The following is an 18474-nucleotide window of genomic DNA, read 5'->3' as shown; positions in this document are numbered from 1 at the left end:
CCCCCGCCCCCCGCCCAGAAGGACAACCCTGGAGGCGCGTGCACCGGGATTCCTGCCTCTATCCCCTCCGGGAAGACGCACCACTTTGGACTCAGCCCCAGGTCCGCCCCCTTGAGATTTCACTTCCCTGCAGACTATCCAGAGAGGGATGCTAGGAAGGTTTCTCTTCAGTCCTACGGGAAGTGCCTCTTCCTGCCAGCCGTCTGGGTGCAGGTTCCTAATCTTTGTCGACCTGTCTAACTGCAGATCTTCCTGGCTGCCCTCTGTATAGCTCACTTTGTATGTGTGTGTGTGTGTGTGTGTGTGTGTGTGTGTGTGTGTGTGTGTGTGTATCTGTGTGTGTTTGGCTGCCCAAGGACACCAGAGGTCGGTATTGAGTATTTCCTGAGTAGCTTGTTCACACTTTCATTCAGGGTTAGGGTTAGGGTTAGGGTTAGGTACCTGGAGTGCATAGGTTACTTGAGGTTGCTAAGCAGCAAATCCCTGGGACACTACTGTCTCTGCCTCCCCAGCACCGTAATTACAGTTACACACCACCAAGCGCAGCTTCTAGGTGGTAATCAAACGCAGGTTCTCCTGTTATCAAGGCTTTTGTTTTTGTTTTTGTTTTTGTTTTTGTTTTTTCCCAATTGAGCCAGTTCCACACTCCCTCTGCTTTGTGAGTTCAGTCCCACTCCTGCCCACTGCAGATTTCCTGGGCTCATGTGGCTAGGTAGCCTTTGGATGTTAGGTGGCCTCTACTGCCGACTGTGGCCATGAGCTCGACCTTGTTATGTAACATACTGTTTGAAGCAAGAAAGCAATGGAAGGTAAGGGAGACATGGGTGGGCAGCAGGGTAAAGGACCCTAAGTCCACCATGGTTGAAGTTTCTCACCAGTTGAGAGTTCTCAATTCTAGGATAGTTGACAAAATTTGCTTTAAGACTGCCTACATAGAGAAAATAATCCTTTTATATAGCCATATTCCAAATAATGTTAATCAGGCTTATATGTATATGTTTATGACCTTCAAGTGTGGCCTTCTTTACTAAATTCGAACCTGTAACATTCTGGGAATCTCAAGGTGAAAACATATTGTCTCTATATATTTATAGAGTATAACAATAACTATAACAATGCAGTATGTAACAGAGACTACAGTATGTTAAAGTTCCATAGTTCCTTGAGTTGGAACCTCAGAAACCACCAAAATCAGACTGGTGGGCCACTGTGGAGACTCCCTCAGCCTGGGACCCAGACAGTATAAAGCAAAGACTGATGGGCCACTGTGGAGACTCCCTCAGTCCCTGGGACCCAGACAGTATAAAGCAAAGACTGATGGGCCACTGTGGAGACTCCCTCAGTCCCTGGGACCCAGACAGTATAAAGCAAAGACTGATGGGCCACTGTGGAGACTCCCTCAGTCCCTGGGACCCAGACAGTATAAAGCAAAGACTGATGGGCCACTGTGGAGACTCCCTCAGCCTGGGACCCAGACAGTATAAAGCAAAGACTGATGGGCCACTGTGGAGACTCCCTCAGTCCCTGGGACCCAGACAGTATAAAGCAAGAACTGACTTATGAACGTTGTCTCTGATCTCCACATGTGCACCCATACAAATATATATGCTTGTTAAATTAAAAAAAAAATGTAAACTCTGTGGCTGCCTCTGATCTCATCCCCTCTGCTTCCGACACCAACCATGCTCAGGCTGGGACCTGGTTAAAATGCCATTAGATAGGGAAACCGTGCATGGGGTGTTAGTGGGTGCTTGGGACAACTCAGAGTTGTGCCTTGGGTAGACACCCCCTCTCCCACAACTGTCCTAGGAAGCTGAAAGATGGATGTGCCGTGGACTGACAGTAATATTTGCAAGAGGCAGTATGCCATGCTGCCTGGAGCTAAGTGCAGTATACATAGACCCAGCTGTCAGTGACATCTCTCATAGGGACATAGGGACATGCCTGTGAGCCACAAGGTCAGAACAACTCAGGAAGGCAGCAGGTTTGAGTTTAGATTGGGACACTGGGCTGTTGGGGATCAAATGGAAAATAATAGACTCAAGGCAAATGCCTTGACCAGGCCCACCTGCATGCTTTCATGCCCCTAGATTGTTCTTTCAGACGGGTTTAGAAGAGTGAGCCTGACCAGAGAGGGCTGCCATCCTGATCGTCACATACTGCTCGACAGGGTCATCGCCATCTGCTCCCCATTTCTCCTGCTAGCGCTGGATTCAACAGCTAGGCTTCTTCCACAGAACAAGCCTCTAGGAGTGGACACTGGGTAGGGACAGGGTGGAGTAGCCCCAAGCATTTCCCAAAACAAACTGTAACACTGCTTTCCGTCTCTTGCACTGAACACACGAGCACTGGTCTAGGTCTGACCATAGTCTACAGTGCTGCACTTGATCTCAGGGCTGCAGGCCTTTACATTCTGCCCAATCCCAGTAGGCTGCAGGGAACTGTTCAATTAGGACCTTGTCCAGGCTCTAGGGAGAGAGACCCAGAGACCCCCCCACTGCTGGTCATTCCTAGAAAACGACAGGCTAGACTAGGTCAGCTCTCCTGTGTCAACTCAGGATGCTCTATGCCAGGAAGCTGGGTCTAGTGGTACACTTATGGTAACCCAACTGCCCTGACTAGAAGTGAGTGGCTGGTGTGGGCCAGCTTAGTTCTCATTGCCTGGGGCCCTGCATATGGCAGCAGGGATTTCAGTCGCAGGCAGTAGTCAAGATGGTCTGGAGAGGACACTGTGCCCATCCCACCCAACAGCTGGACTTGGCTATGGAAGGACAACAGGCAGCAGCCAGGTAGCAGGGGTTGGGTTTGGGGGTTAGAGGTGGGTGTCCTGCAAGTCACTGATGAAGGCTCATAACCTTCATCACTGCATCCAGTGATGCCAAGAAGTCATCTTGAGTGCACTCTACGGTTATGAATCCTGGAGTGGGGAACCTTCCCTCTGTAGGAAAAATTTAAAAACCAACTTATTTTAGTAGCAAATCATACAACTTCCAAGATAGGTTTTTTTTTTTTTTAGTGCTTTAATATTCTGCAAATGAAAATGTACTTCAACCATCAGGCCATTGTTTTTTCAGTCTAATGGCGGTTCCTTTGTTCCACTCCCTTTTTTGGTCTTTTCCAAGTTACTAAAATTACAAAAATAACCGCTAAAAATTCTCTGTATCTGGCATATAAAAACAGCCAGACTTATTTCAGTAGTTACCTTAAAACAAAACAGCTCAAAAAAACACATCACAGGTTTAACTTCTGCAGTATTTTTCTTCATACAAAACACTAGTAAAATAGGCTTCTTAAAAATTAAATAGTGAAATACCAACTAAGTTATATACACTATTACAGTACAAGTGAATGAGGCAAAATATCCAGTTCTATTTCCCAGATGGGGAGGCCTTCTGTGCACAGTGTGTGCTGTGTGAACTCCAAAGACACCTTCTCTGGATGCCAGTGCACAGTGGAGTCTTACAGGAAAAGCAGATGCAAAGAGTGGGCACCCAGGGAGGATGCCTGGCTCCTGAGGACAGTGAGGGTGGCGTCTTATTGCTTGCTGACTCTTGGTCCCCTGGCCCCATGCACCTGCTCTTCTCTACACACTGTGGGCACAAGGGACCCACAGGAGAAAGCAAGAGGCTGCCTCAAAGGCTTCACCATCTGCAGAGTAGACAAGGGTCTTGCTGGTCTTTTGGGCCAATCAGGTGCTCTGGAGGTCTGATGACACAGCGGAAGCCCCACTAGCATCTCTGCTGGATGGCCACATTCACCCAGGGACCTGGAGACAGGCAGTTGGAGCATCTCTGTGGCCACCTGAGGATGAGGTGTCTATGTGCGGCGCCTCTTGGCAGCACTGGGGCTGGAGGGATTGCTGTTGGCAGTCAGGACCTTGTCAGTGACCCGGCTGCGCTTCCGCTTGTCTGCCCCTTCTTTGCACCCCAAGTCTGAGGAGTTCTTCTCTTTGTCTTTGCTGGATTTTTCTAATGCTTTCCCCAAGCTCCCTGAAGATGAAAAAACTGAGAAACAAAATCATTTGGCTGAAATAGAATATACAGACACTCATCTCATTTTCCTGTTCAGCTAGAGAAATCAGAGGTACATCAGGCTCTTTGTACCCAGTTATGTTCCCCTGGGTAAGTGCCCTGAACAGCTGGGCTTGAAGAGAAACCTGGAGTCCCAGGGGGTCTCCTGTCTGAGCCCACCTGATGCTCCCGGCCTTGGCCCCTTCCTTCTTGGCCCTCAGAGGCCCCCATCCTTGGCCCTTGGTTCCTTCCTTCATGGCCCCCAGGGGCCATCCTGCCTAAGATGACCTGCACTGAGTTCATCTTTAAGTGACCATTCACTCTTGACTCCATGGCTACCTGACCTCACTCTGCCTGAGGCTGGCCTGCGGTGAGGAGACTGGGGGGGAGACATGTTTGCTCCAAAGGGCAGTTCACACTCACCATCATCAGCCCCACTGTGGGGGTCCACATCCTCCTTCATCTCCTCCTTCATTTCTTCTTCAATGACCACTTTTCCTGTGGAGGAGACAGCTGCCGTTCACTGGAAACCCACGGTGGTGGCCAGCGCTGGGGGACGGTCTGGCCATGACTGCTTCCGATTCTCGCTGCCCACACAGGCCTCGGCGTCCATCACGAGACGGCATCCATCAGGAGACTGCCTTTGAGCACCGCTCTCCCCAGCCCTTGGCTCCCAAAACCTCCCAGGTGCCACTGGAGGTATGGTCTGAGCAGGATCCTTACACCTCCCTGGAGGCCCCAGACCGCCCCACCTTTGGCCTGGTGAGGCTTTTTTTATTCCCAGCCCTGGTGGTGGCCGAGTCTCACCTTCTCGGACTTCCTGAATGATCTCATCTGGAAGGACAAAGTTCCTCTCTGGATTTGGGAATGGAAGAATCTCAGACTCGTGCTGCCGGCACAAAGCATTTTTGTATTTTCAAGAAACAGAAAATAGGATCTCAGCTCACTAAGATGTACAGGAGAAGCAGGCTGGAGGCTGCGAGCTGGTGGGGTCCTTGCTCCAGCTTGCAGAGTCCACCTCAGCTGGGCTTTTCAGATGATTAGAGAGGACCAGGCTAGCACCAGCCAAACAAAACTAGAGGAGAGGACCATGCCGCTGAGTGAGCCCTGGAGACACAGCAGCTCTGCTGATGTGCACACAAGGACCTGACCCGGCTCACCACTGTAACACTCCCACCAGGCCAATGTATCCAGGGGTACCATGAACAACCAAAGGCACCTACAGCTCTACCCATCCTGGTCACCTGGTCTCACTGCCTACCAGACAAGACAGACAAACCTGACTAGCAAGGTTACTAGTTACCTGCAGAACCATCAGCCACTGCCAGCTCTCCAAACCAGTTACCTAGCTACCCATCAAGACACAGCTATCTCTAGGCTCTCTGAAGAGGAGGAGTCTGGCTCCCACAGTATACAGACTCTCAAACGACTCTGGACCCTCCTATACTGACGCTGTACCATTACTGCTTTTTACGGTGGCTGAAGGCTTCTTTGTCATCTCAGACCTCAACTATCACCTCGACGATTTTTGTGCCACCCAATCTAAAGTAGGTAGGTGCCCTGAAAAAGTAGTCAGAGATCATCGCTAGTCTGTGCTTTTCACAACAGGACTTAAGCTTTTCTGAGGAAGGAGCCTCATCCTTTGAGATCACCTCTGCTCTGCATACCAAACCCCAAGTGAGAAGAGGGTTCTGTCCTGTACCACAGCTGACAGGATCTGGGACTTGACTCCACGGTCAGCCCGTAAATGGGCAGGCCAGGATCCAACTCACCAGTGCCTGCATGTCGTACATAGTGCTCAGATGGTCCCAGATCACCTTGGATGGAACCTGGCGCCCAATATTCTGGCTGAACTTGTCTCGGATACAAATCATGTGGAAGTGCCGATTCACCCCTGAGAGGTAGGACAGTGGGTTGAGGGTTAGGACAGCACCTCTGTGCGTAGGACATGGGTGAAGAAGGAGGGGCAGGAGTGGGCAAACCCGCAGGTGCAAGTGTTGCAGGAGTCACATGTCAAAGGGGAAGAGAGGTGCCACAAGGCAGGTGGGTGTTCCAGGGGCTAGGGTGTGTATAGTAGGCGGGTCCAAGGACAGGGGGCTGCAGAGGTGGGGGGGTGGGGGGGAATGGAGGCGTTCCCTGGGGTAGGAGTGTCTCAAGGGCAGGGAAGTCAGGAGTGTCCCCAGGGAGAGGGCTTCTCGGGCAGGAAAGTCATAGGCTCTTAGACTAGTAGGGCACCCCAGAGTGGGAGGCCACGTCCCGTGGGAGGTCGCAGGCTCCGCCAGCCCGCCCGACGGTTTATCCCGCCCCACCCCCACGCCGGTGCGCGGCGCGGCGCTCACCGACAGGCTTGTGGCCCAGCATGGCGTGGAAGAGGCACACTTCCACCTCAGGGCTCCACACCACCGTCTCCTCAGCAGGGCTCGGGGCTGCCTCGCCTGGGCCCTTGTCGCCTGGGGCGCCCGTGCCGCCCACCTCGGCCTCCCCCATGGCCGCCGGCGATTGACGAGCGCCCGGCGCGAGAAGGGGGAAAATACTACAGGCTCCGCGCAGGCGCACTTGGTGTGGAGGGCGCGCACTCGCCGGGCTGGAGAACGCCGCGTGCCCGCGTCCGCGCAGGCGCAGCGAAGACTGGCTTCCGGTGCAGCAGCGACTCCTGGTGGTTGAACCTTTTACTGCCTACGGCTCTGTCCGGAGAAGGCGAGGGAACAAACCTTATGCTTTAAAAATGCACCAGATGGGCGTGGTGACACACTCCTGTAATTCTAGCTCTCGGGAGAGAGAGGCAGGAGTTCTGAGTCAGCCAAGTCTGCATAGCATGACACACACGGCCCAAAAATCTGGGCTTCACCTGGTTAGGTAATTTGGAAAAGAACTCAGCTAGAAGTGAAGGTGTGTCTCTCCTTGCCAGAGATAAATTGTACAATATGTAAATTACATCTCACTAAAACTGTTTAAGAAAAATAGTTTAAACAACAACAGCAGCAACAACAATAACAACAACAACATCCCATGGGCTAGTGAGATGGCCCATCTAATAGAGATCCTTGTGCACAGCCCATAACTGGAACTCCACCCCTGGATCCTAGAGCTGGCAGGAGAGGAGCAATTCTTAGGAGTTGTACTCTAGAGCTGGAGACATGGCTCAGCGGTTAAGAGCACTGACTGCTCTACCAGAAGTCCTGAGTTCAATTCCCAGCAACCACATGGTGGCTCACAATCATCTGTAATGGGTTCTGATGCCCTCTTCTGGTGTGTCTGAAGATAGCTACAGCATAGTCATATAAATAAAATAAGTAAAAAAAAAAAAAAAAGTTGTATTCTAACCTCTATATGTATTCCATGGTATATGCACACTTGCACACACACACCATAAATAATTTAAAAATTTAAAGCCCAACAATCACATTTTGTAGGAGTGAAGCTCTGTATATCTTTCAGTAGCCCTGACCTGAGTGCACGACAGTCCCAGAATTAAGTGCTTCCTTGGCATCAGAAGACAGAAATCCAGGTCCTGTCGGCCTTGCTACCTACCTGTACCTCCATTCTGTCCCTACAGTGGATCCACTCCAGAAGTGGTTGGATGATTAACTCAGACTGTCAGAATTTCAGGCAGGTGTTAGTAGCTCTACATGGGATTGGATAGGGCCAAGGGCTGGGCACAGCAGCCTTAAGAACATGGTTGCTTCTGGGCCTGAGTCACCCCAGTCAGCTGTGCCATGGGTCCTACCCTGCCACCCATCCAGGTTTCATTACTTACCCATTCCTCAGCCATTGCCAGGCATCAGAATCCCTTTTCTGACTGATGCCTCTCAGACTAAGATGTTGAGAACCTTTGTTCTCCTTTGTGCTATGGGGCCACTGTAGCTCTGAACTCTTGGGTCTTGATAAGGATCACTTGCTGGCTGCCACAAGCCTTGAATCCAGTCCTGACACTCCACTTGCCCCTCATTCAGGCCTGTAACCAGACAATGCTCACAGCAGGGAACCATGGAGGGTGCTGGCTCTGACCTGTCTCATTGTCTGGGACAGCTCAGAGCTCAGAGCCAGACAGCAGTCTGTGGCCAGGCTTCAGCTTTCCCACTGTGAAAGCGTAGCTGGTGGAAAAGTTCCCACAATGCCACAGGGGAGGTGTGGCCCAATAAAGCTTCATAAGGGGGTGTGGGGTCACTGCTATCATGTGGATATGATGCAGCTGGGAGTTATGATCTCACAGGGGCGGTGCCCTTGCCTCTGCTTGGTTGGCATGCAGAACTTGGCTTAGTTACTGTACGGCTGGGTGAAGCATAATCTACCATCTGGGACATGTCATAAAGCAAGTTCCCAACCTAAGAGCTGCCACATATTAAGTGCCCAGGAGCTGATTGATAATATCCTGGTTATTCTCTGAATATCTAAGGCATGGTAGACTCTGCTGCTGACTGCTTCTGGTTCCGGTCCACCTTAGTCTCACCCCTACCAGGTAGGATACTCCTTCAATTTGGAGTGCGTCCTTCTTCAGGGAGCTTCCCTATGTAACCCTCAACCTCATCTATCCTAGCTGGTCCTCTCTGGTTTGTGCGATCTCTGTACTCAGACCACATCCTACCAGCCATGACATTTGCAAACATCCGTCTGTTACTTCAGAACGCGTGACTGGCAATATAGACTTGATGCCTATAGACAGGTTGGATGGTTTAGGAGAGAAGGATGACTTCATTCTTTCTCTCCACGAAGCCACAGCAGGTCTCTGCAGAACTCTCTGTTAGGTAGTAGGAAGTAGCTGAGCATCAAGGTCAGCAGCTAAGACCCCGCCTACTATCCCACGCTAACTTCTTATTTTCATGAACATGTAGGCTCTCTAGTCCAAAAGCATGAATTAAGAGGAAGCTGTGCTTGTTCGTTTTGTAGCGCTCCTGTGATTATCACTCTCTAACAAGGAGCTGTAGAGAAACCATTAGCCCATGATCATGTGTGTGATCCCGTAGCTTCAAAGTGAATTCACACCTGTTGGGAGCTGAGAGGTTCCTTCAAACCTGATAGAAGGATTTCTTTGGTCTGGAGCAGGTGTCTGTGTGGCACACCACCAACTTTCTGTAGAAATGGCTGGTGAAGTTTGCCCAGATTTGTCTTCTCCGTGAGGTCTTCAGGTGGTTCCAGGTGGCCAGGATATAATCAGCTTTGTAGCAAGACTCCTTACTTCCCAGATACAAAGTAGACAATGATATATATCTACTAGCCAACTGGTCAAGTCCTTTCTCATTTGTTGCGACTCCTGCTGCTTAAGTCTTTTATACAAGATAGATACAAGTGCTGGGATTCTTGATCCTAGTGTGAAGGGTTCAGACTGGGCTCAGGTGAGAAATAAAGGCCATAGAAATGCTCTCCTTCATTTAATGAATATACAAGCCTAATAGTTTATACACCAGTCTAGTTTACTTTGACCAGTGTGAACTATTCCCCAGACCATGTCTAGGTCTCAACCAACTGTTATTTCTTATTCAAGGTCTTATGTATCCCAGGTTGGCCTCAAACTCATTCTGTGGCCAAAGATTACCTTGAACTTCAGTCCCCATTCCTCTACCTCCTAAGTGCTAGGGTAGCAGATATCTGCTGGTATATATCCTGGGGATTGAACCCAGGGCTTCATACATGCCAGGGAAGAACCCTACCAACTGAGGTGCATCTCCAGCCTCCTAAATGGCATTGCTTGTCTGAGGATCTGATGTTGTCTCTGGAAGGAGGTGGTCACTGTTAACTAGAAGGAGCCTATCTCCATTCCCAAAGGAACATTTCTCTCTTGGTCACAAGAACTGGATTCAATGGGAGGAGCATTTGTAAAGGCTCTGGTCAGATGCCATCCATCTGCCTTTGGTCACATTGTCTCTTTGCAGACTGCATCACTGAAGTGGTAAAATTTCCCACAGCATGACTGGCCCCATTTTGTTCCCTTAGCACATACAGGAGACCCAGGACTCTAGAGGACAAGCTCTACTTTGGAGTCAGCCTGCTGTGGATCCTGTTCTGCTGTGTTCACCTGATGGTAATGGGTCATCCTCTGGACACCATCTGAACACTAAGAACAGCTACGCTGTCCTCTCCTATGGGCTGTGGAGCATTGGAAGTAGGGAGCCTAGAACTAAGCAGCCATCAGATAGGACCCTTGAGTTTCCAGCTCAGGCCCAGTCTTTTCCTACTGGGATTGCAGCTAAGTAGGACACCTGTGTCCTGAATAACATAGCTTAGCTCCACCCCCTCTATCTTCTTGTTTATGGTAAGTTGGTGTGATTAAAGGACCTAGGTAATTATTTCCATCCTCCTTAAAGCTGCTTGTTGTCTTCCAAAGTTAAGGGCTTCACTGGACCTACAAAGGCCTTCAGGGGAGGACCTGCGGCAGCCAGGCTGCCAAGTCTTGCCTGTAGGGGGCAGTGCTCACCAACTCTTTGCAAACCTCTATTCCAGCTCTGAAAGCCACCAACAAGACCCAAGGAAAGGTGCACTCCTGAGCCACTTTAGCGTTTTAATAGGATCCAGCTCTTCAGAGGGGGCCTATGAAGGATTGCCTTGATACCCAGAAGGCAAGTGTTTCTTTCCCGGCTTTGGCTCAGTGTGCTTACTTTAGAGGATCAGCTTCCAGGAGCACCCTGAGACATCCTACCCCACAGCAGTATTGTTCTGAAGGTCATGTGGGGTGGAGCTGGGGCTCAGCTGAAGTTAACCATCTTTGTTTTTTAGTTTTGGGAAATATAAGAGCTCCCTGTCTATCTGCTGTCTTCATGTGTGACAACAACTGCTCTGTCATAGCCATTTGTTATTACCAACCACACCTGACTGGCAGAACCTTTGTCCAGCTGGGGAGGGGTGATTTAGAAAGCCAAGCAGCTTTTCCCAGGTCCTGACCCACCCAGCTGAGGGATGAGGAAGAGTGTCTCTGCTCACAAGCCAGTGGTGGCATCTGTCAATTATGTCACGCAACAAAGAAACCTTAAAAGCAATGTCCCTATTGGCCTCTGGAAGATGGGGAAAGAGGTACCTGAGAATGTTGGGTATCTGCTATCCCGAGTGAGGGAGGCAGGTTTCACAATATGATCAGCTGCTCTCTGCTGTGGAAGTGGTGAGCCCAGAATTGTCCTCCACATTTTCTGCCTGTATGACTCCCCCTTTTTCTGTCCCCAGGAAGCCCTGTTAGTTTCCTATGAATGGAGAGGTATAGAACAGCAAAGGCAATGGGGAGTGAGGTAAGTAGTCTTCCCTGGAAGGAGCCTGCATAGAAAGATTTGTCTGGCTGGTTTGGAGCTAGTAGCTTGGGATTTGACCCTGGACAGTATGCAGGTAGCTAGCTGTTCATGAACTCAGACCCTTCCTTTTGTCGTCTAGGGGTTTCTGTTTCTTGATCTTAGAGTGTTTATTGATGTTGGCTTTGAACATTACTCATGACTCAGCCAAATGTCAGCAACATCTCTGCCCACAGGGCTGCCTTCTCCTCTGTAACATTAAGGCTTTCCTGTTGTGCGATGGAGAGAGCCATTATTCTCAGCTCAGATCCCTGGGGCCCTGGGCAATCATGACTTCAGAGCTCTCGAGGACAGTAATGTGACTATTGCTCCCTCCATAGGGGCTATGCCTGTGTTACTAAAAATTTCAGTCTCAAGGAGTTCCAATGCGACCAAGAAAAGCTGAAGGTACCTTTAAAAGGATTAACATGGTGCCCATTAATCCAGCTTTCAGAGATCAGCTCTGCTCTCTCTGTGGACCAATGGAGGTAACAATGAGTGTTCTCTTTGTAGAAGCAATTCTTTTTACAGACATAAGGAGTCATTCTGAGATAGTTCAGTCAGAACAGTGGTTGCCTGGCAAGCATGAAGACCTGAGTTTAGTTCCTAGAATCTACATTTTAAAATGTGGGGCTGGAGAGATGACTCAGCAGTTAAGAGCACTGACTGCTCTTCTAGAGGACCTGGGTTCAATTGCCAGCACCCACATGGCAGCTCACATCCATCTGTAACTGCAGTTCCCGAGGATCTGGCACCCTCACACAGATACACATGCAGGCAAAACACCAATGCACGTAAAAGTAAATAAACCTTTAAAATAAATTGTGGTGTGCATCTGCAGTCTCAGTGCTGAAGAGGTTGAAACTGGCAAATTCCTGGTGGAGCCTTGGCTAAGTGGTAGAGGGTGGAGCTCCAGGCCAGCGAGAGACCGTTTCAAGAACAAGTTGAATGGAATTAAACCTCATGCTGTCCTATGGCCTTGACACATTCTCTGTCTCTCTGTCTCTCTCTCTCTCTCTCTTTCTCTCTCTCTCTCTCTCTCTCTCTTACACACACACACACACACACACACACACACACACACACACACACACACGACATAGTCCCTGCTAATCCAGCTTCCAGAGACTAGCTCTATTTTTTGCCCCAGAACCAACACAGAGAACAGTTTTCTCTTTGCAGAGGGAACTTTCTTTTTACAAAAAGAAACAGTGTAAAACAAAGTTTCTTCTGCTCCAGTAGAGCCCTTAAAGCAGTCCTAGGACACTGCAGCTTTGTAACCGCTATGCAAATCTGAAAACTGAGGGTCAAAGGCTACCTTGATAGATACAAAGTGCACTGAAGCGAGGACAAACCTGAAGAGAGGAAATGTCAGCCAGCCTCCCCACGTGGCACTGTGGCCAAAGGCTGACATTTCAGATAGGAGAAAAGCATTATGAGTGTTCTGGTGAGAGCAAAGTGGCCACCGGTCCCTAAAGAACTTGAAGTCAGCATGACAGCTGCTGCTGAACCAGTGGCCTTAGGTGTGTGAAGACAGAAGTTGACAGAGCTCACCCAGTTCTTTGAACGCTAGGACATGGAACTCTTAGAGGGGTCAGAAGGGCTCTGTGCATACGGCTCTAGGTCTGGTCACCTGAAAGAGGCCATATGAAACACAGGGAAAATACAAGAGCCAAAAGTAGAAAAAAAATCTGACTCCTGGAGTTCATGTATCAGATGAATTTCTGGACTTGGATGTCTCACGGAGAGAAGGGCAATGTAGTCTCTCAGAAAATGCTACTTGAGGAGTGGATATAGAGGAGCATGCCTATTATCCCAGGAGTTGGGAGGCAGAGGCAGGAGAGTGTCTGTGAGTTCTAGGTACCTGGTGAGAGTCTTTGTGCATAGTGTGTGTGTGTGTGTGTGTGTGTGTGTGTGTGTGTGTGTGTGTGTGTGATATGCCAGTCATGCCCTGTAACAGTAAGGGACTGAGAGAGAGATGCTGGAAGAACTTGGAGGCCGGGTCTGCTTTGGTAAATTAACTCCGCACCTCAACAACAGTTGCAAGCACACCACTTGTTAAGAATGCCTCCCAAGTAAAGCATTTTCCCAAAATAAAAATATATGCTCATTTCATTTCTCCCTAGCAACCACAATGTTTTCAATCAGCCAATCAAATAAGAATATGATGCTGAGTTCTCAATATTCAGAGTGAGGCATAGGATGCCTTGTATTATGGATCAAACAAACAAACAAACAGAAACCTTGGAACCCACAGGGTGTGCTTGCGTGTTGGTTTAGCATGGTATGCATCCTCCTGCAGAAGCAAAACACTTTGCTCTGCTGAAATACTTAGGATTGTATGGTTGTTTTCTTGAGACTTCAGACCTATTCCTAAATTGTTTGACACTCAATGTGTCAAACATGTGGCTGAGGGTTTTCATCCTGAGAGGTGCATCCCACTGCCTCATTGCAACAGTGTTGGGTGTGGAAACACTCTCCCACTTCAGAACTAATGGAATCCCAAAATCAAAAGTAAGTTGGTAACATGGGGATACGGGCCCCATGTCAGCTCTGCAGCAAACGGGTAACTTCATGCATAAATCAAGGTAGGAAAACATTACAAATTTCAGGGTAGCCTTGGTGGGTAAAACTTCCAGGCAGATCTTTCGAGTATGATTGAAATGCATTTTCTAACAGAAAGCAAGTGTGGGCTCTCCTTCCTCCATTCTGGTCTCCTCTGAGGAACCTGGCTGGAGACAGTTGGCAATTCTGGCAGAGTATAAGAAACCTCCATATTCAATCCAAGGATCTGGAGGATTCTTTCATACAGAATAAGGTGGTCCTATTGTCTAGGACCTTGACCCATAAGTAGTGAAGGGTCTCCTTGATGCTTTATTGCCAGGGCTAGCCCCAGCGGTTGTTCCTTCTTCTTGGTTCCTCTTGAGACAGTGGAGAGGGAAGAGTGTCTGTGGGGGATAAGGCTTGGTCTTAGGAGATATTATTAAACAGGGTTGCTGTTTAATAATAGACCGTTTACCCATCTTAAGTCTAAGTCACTTTGCTACTGTAGCTGAAGTGCCTGTGTTCCTCCAAAACCAGCAGTCTCTGGCATTTAGCACCTCATCTTAAAACAGCAGGGGATTAAGTAAAGTAGCCTTTGTTCTATTGGGAACCGTGGGGCTCTAACTCCCAGCCCTGTTACATGAAGTCCTAGGAAGAAAAATGACTTCAACTTTTATTTCTATGTTCTCTCTAAAAAGTTTCCTATGAAAGTTCTCTAAGAAAAGTGGATCAGGTAATTAAGTAAAGGATTAATTGCTAGAGCCTGTTCCTTCTTGACCGGATGCCTCTCGCTTGTCAGGCTGGGGTGGGGGGTTGGAGCAAGAAACTTTTACTGAACCAGGAGAAGAGAGTCACCTGCACAGAAAGAAAACTTTTATACTAGCAAATATGGATTAAACTCACATAAATTCATACACAGTTTCATGCACACACATTCAAAAATCTCCATTTGAACCAGTTGGGCTCGGCTTTCATACTATCTCATAATTACATACGTGTATACACACACACACACACACACACACACACACACACACACACACACATCCATACTTACATAAGCATATGGAGCAAAAGACCAAGCACCAGTGCAGAAGAACTCATTCTTTCTGGATGAAAAATGAGCTTCAACCTTTATTGCATAGAGAAAGAAAGGGCTTCTACCCTTTTATTGCTAAATGAATTAAACCCAAGTCTGTAAGAAGAAAGCTTTGTTTTCTTTGGAAGACTAAGCCTGCCTTGCTATTAAGAAAAGACTTTTTCTGTCCCATGGTAAGTAGAAGCCTGCCTGTTCTCCTGCTCTCTCTGCAGCTTCTTTTTTCCCTTTCCCCTCTGCATTCTGCGCATTGCTCTCTTAATATTTTAAGTTGCCTTATAATTTCCAAGTTATTCTACTCTGTGTTCTCTTTCTAATCTTGCTCTCTCCTCCTGCTCTGATGTCCTTAATGTCATCTTTCCTAGTCTTTTTTAACCTTTCCTGGAATAGATCACATGTTTTTGTTTTTGTTTTACAAAAATCCCCCCTTTTTTTCTTTTACAAAACTTCACTAGAAGTTCAAACATAAATTCAAATCATAAATTGAGCAAGAATGTTTACAGATATATCCATTAAGAATGATTATCTGGCTAAACATTCATCATCTGTCACCAGCTCTTCAGGTTCATGGAGAGTTAAAGACCATAACTTTTGTGGCTAAATTAAAAGTGAAGTTTTGTATAGATGATCCCAGTCAATATTTTATCTTTTGTCCTAGCATCTATAGTAAATCCTTAGTTCCCTTTTTATGACCTCTGGTTAATGGTTTTACAACTTCCTGGAATGTGCTCTTAGTTGCAGATATCTCCTTTCTATCTCAGAAGCAATTAACTGGTGACACTTGAAGACTGGCAGAGTTCTCATTGCAGTTTTCATACCAGAAAGGACATTAATAGCAGTCCTACTATAAAAGAGCTTAATAATTACTAATATAATTCTAGGAATTCTTATAGGATCATTATTAAGAATTAAGAAATCATCTATTTGTCTATATAGCATCACTACAAAACAGTACATCTTTGTTGTCCTGCAGAAATTTGCTCAAAAGGGTGGACTAATATCTAGTGATTGTTATATATATTTAATAATAACAGAAAAAGCATATTAATAGCAAGAATCTTTCCTAAAATGAAATCTCCTGGGCCTTGCCTGCAGGAGCAAACCTATTGTGGAACCATCTCAGGAGGATCACCTGCTAGTTTTTAGCTTCTCCTTGATGTATCCTGGCACTTTACAGCATAGGAAATTGGATGATTAAGCCTCTGACCAAGATGTTGTAGGAAAACCCTGCTAATTAATGTCAAAGCCTACCAATGTTTAGATAGCCTTCTGGGCTTAGAGCAAAATGCAAGATGTCCTTTATCAACAGGGCTTCCCCGTCTCTGACCTTAGCTTCCAAATGCCTCTACCTGAGGAACATCATGTAACCTTAGTTAGATTATAGTGTCAACTTCCTTTCTCCTGATAAGAACACATTCAGCTAGACCCGAGATTCCTGAAATGCCCATGCTAATGAGGTACACTTTGCCCACCTTGGATATTCCTACTTCCTTAACCCAAAACAATATATAACCCTTGAGTCACCCCATGTAAAGTTGATCTGTTTCCTTGATCTGATGAGAAAGCACACTAGATTGTATGAAGAAGAGGCCATGGGAGGAGGGATGCTAAAGTTATATTTGTAACTAACAGCTGGACACACATAGTGAAAACATAGAAGACTGAAGGCTGGAAGGACAGAAACAGAAGAGTTACTGAAAGAGGCCCAAAATGTCTATGTAAAAATTGATGAAGAAACAAAATGATAAAAGATAACAGCAATAAGATAAAAGCAAAAGGCAAGATAGGGCCTGGAGGAATGGCTCAGTGGTTAAGAGAATACACCCCTTGTCCAAAGGACCTGAATTCAGTTCCCAGCACCCAGGTCAGGCTGCTCACAACTGCCTATATCCAGTTCTAGGGGGTTCTGATGCCTCTGGCAAAGATAATGTTGACAACTAAAAACCAAGTCAATGAGGATATTTCAGGACTCAGGAATTTAAGGTCCAAGTCATCAGAGAACCCTTGAGTGGGACCAATGCAAGAGAAAGATCTCAGAGAGAGAGGATAGGACAAATGTTGTAAGTCTGATGGAAAAGGACGTTTCAAAAGGGAATGGCCTTATGGAAAAGGGAACAGAAAACAAAATAAACCTCTCCTGTCTTTTCATGAGAACTTGGGAATCAAGGGTTGCTTTTTATCAGGTCCCACTGGGAGCCCTTCATATATTTGAGGGCGGGATCAGAGAGAGAAGAGAAATTGCTTTTCTGGGTCAGCTTTGAGGCTGCATGCTCCTCTCTATACTAGACAGAACAAAGGGAATAAATATCTTTGTCATCTAAAACTGTAGTTACAGGGTTTAACATGTAAAAAATTTAAATCATTATCTAAAACATTTTATACAATATATTTTGATCATATTCTTTCCCTCTTCCCCAATTCTTTTCAGATTTCCTCCCCCACCTGACTTTATGTTCTTTGTCTACATTTTTAAAAATGAAAAGAAAACATACATACAATAAAGAAAACACACACACATGCACACACACATGTACACATACACATACATGTACACACATGCACACACACATGTACACACATGCACACACATACACAGAAAGAGAGATTGAAAAGGTGTCCTGTGGGAAAGAGACCTTGGATGGAAGGCTACCATACTGTTACTGCCCCTTTCTTTTTAAGCAATAAGGCACATGTATAATGTCACACATTGCTGGCCTGAGCCCTGGCTTTCTCAGCACACAGAGTTAGGATTTCTGATGAAGTCACTGTTTCCTGCTGCTTCTTAAATAAAATAGTTTCTTCTCACTTTGAGCCACAAATGTCTGTAGGCAGAGGCTATGGCTGTGGAGGTAGGGAAGGCAGAGAGGAATATAAAAGATCTGCCCAACAGGGCTAATCCCCTTCTGTCTTAGGGTTTTACTGCTGTGAACAGACACCATGACCAAGGCAAGTCTTATAAAAAACAACATTTAATTGGGGCTGGCTTACAGGTTCAGAGGTTCAGTCCATTATCATCAAGGTGGGAGCATGGCAGTAACCAGCATGGGAGCATGGCGCAGGCAGAGCTGAGAGTTCTACATCTTCATCCAAAGGCTGCTAGTGGAAGACTGACTTCCAGGCAACTGGGGTGAGAGTCTTAAGCCCACACCCACAGTGACACACCTATTCCAACCAGGTCACACCTATTCCATCAAGGCCACACCTCCAGGTGGTGCCACTCCCTGGTACAAGAATATACAAACCATCACACCTTCCTTAACCTGGCTCCAAAGGATCGCATCTGGTTGTTCTCAAGCACTGGGGTCTCCCCAGCACTGCCTAGATGTAGGCTGCCTTTGTTCATAGGGAGATGAAGCCTTTGGATGCAAGTGGCTCTGGGATCCCAGAAGCTAAGGCAGAGACAGGCTGCTGCATCTTCAGGCTTAGGGATGGAGGGAGCACAGGTGTCCTTAATGGTCCAAAAGGGCAGATCTTGATCCTTTGCTCTTTTGGACACTGGCTCCCTGTACCTGCCTCCTTCTGGTTTCTTGTTAGAGGGCATCTGAGGGGGTTAAGCGTAAAGCAGACCAAGCTT

The 18474-nt window shown here is 47.3% G+C and overlaps 1 protein-coding gene and 1 long non-coding RNA gene across 8 annotated transcripts in view; one reads left to right on the top strand and one right to left on the bottom strand.

Annotated features, from left to right (window-relative positions):
* Positions 1-3000: 3000 nt before the first annotated feature.
* Positions 3001-8107, bottom strand: Mrgbp (MRG/MORF4L binding protein). Of its 5 annotated transcripts, none has more exons than NR_151481.1 (6): positions 7768-8083; positions 6350-6694; positions 5783-5904; positions 4818-4899; positions 4434-4611; positions 3001-4004 (listed from the first exon to the last, which is right to left on the bottom strand). NR_151481.1 is itself a non-coding variant. In NM_028479.2 (6 exons), the coding sequence occupies exons 2-6, from the start codon at positions 6495-6497 to the stop codon at positions 3817-3819; spliced, it is 615 nt and encodes a 204-aa protein (NP_082755.1). In that variant the 5' UTR covers positions 6498-6694; positions 7768-8083; the 3' UTR covers positions 3001-3816. The 5 variants fall into 5 exon arrangements, 2 of the variants coding, with proteins under 2 accessions (NP_082755.1, NP_001343423.1); NM_028479.2 differs by having other exon boundaries at positions 4434-4508; XR_375404.3 differs by having other exon boundaries at positions 4434-4899; positions 7768-8107.
* Gm30144 overlaps positions 7437-18474 on the top strand; it is a 36883-nt gene continuing 25845 nt past the window's right edge. For 2 of the 3 annotated variants that reach the window (XR_001783605.2, XR_001783602.2), the window contains exons 1-3: positions 7437-8469; positions 9942-10029; positions 10449-11224. This is a non-coding gene — a long non-coding RNA (predicted gene, 30144). Of the gene's footprint in view, positions 8470-9941; positions 10261-10448; positions 11225-18474 lie in introns of all 3 variants that reach the window. The other variant, XR_001783603.2, reaches the window with a different exon arrangement.

Source organism: Mus musculus, chromosome 2, assembly GCF_000001635.26.
Source record: "Mus musculus strain C57BL/6J chromosome 2, GRCm38.p6 C57BL/6J".
In the NCBI taxonomy this organism is placed as follows: Eukaryota; Metazoa; Chordata; class Mammalia; order Rodentia; family Muridae; genus Mus; species Mus musculus.
This window is presented reverse-complemented; position numbering and strand designations above follow the sequence as displayed.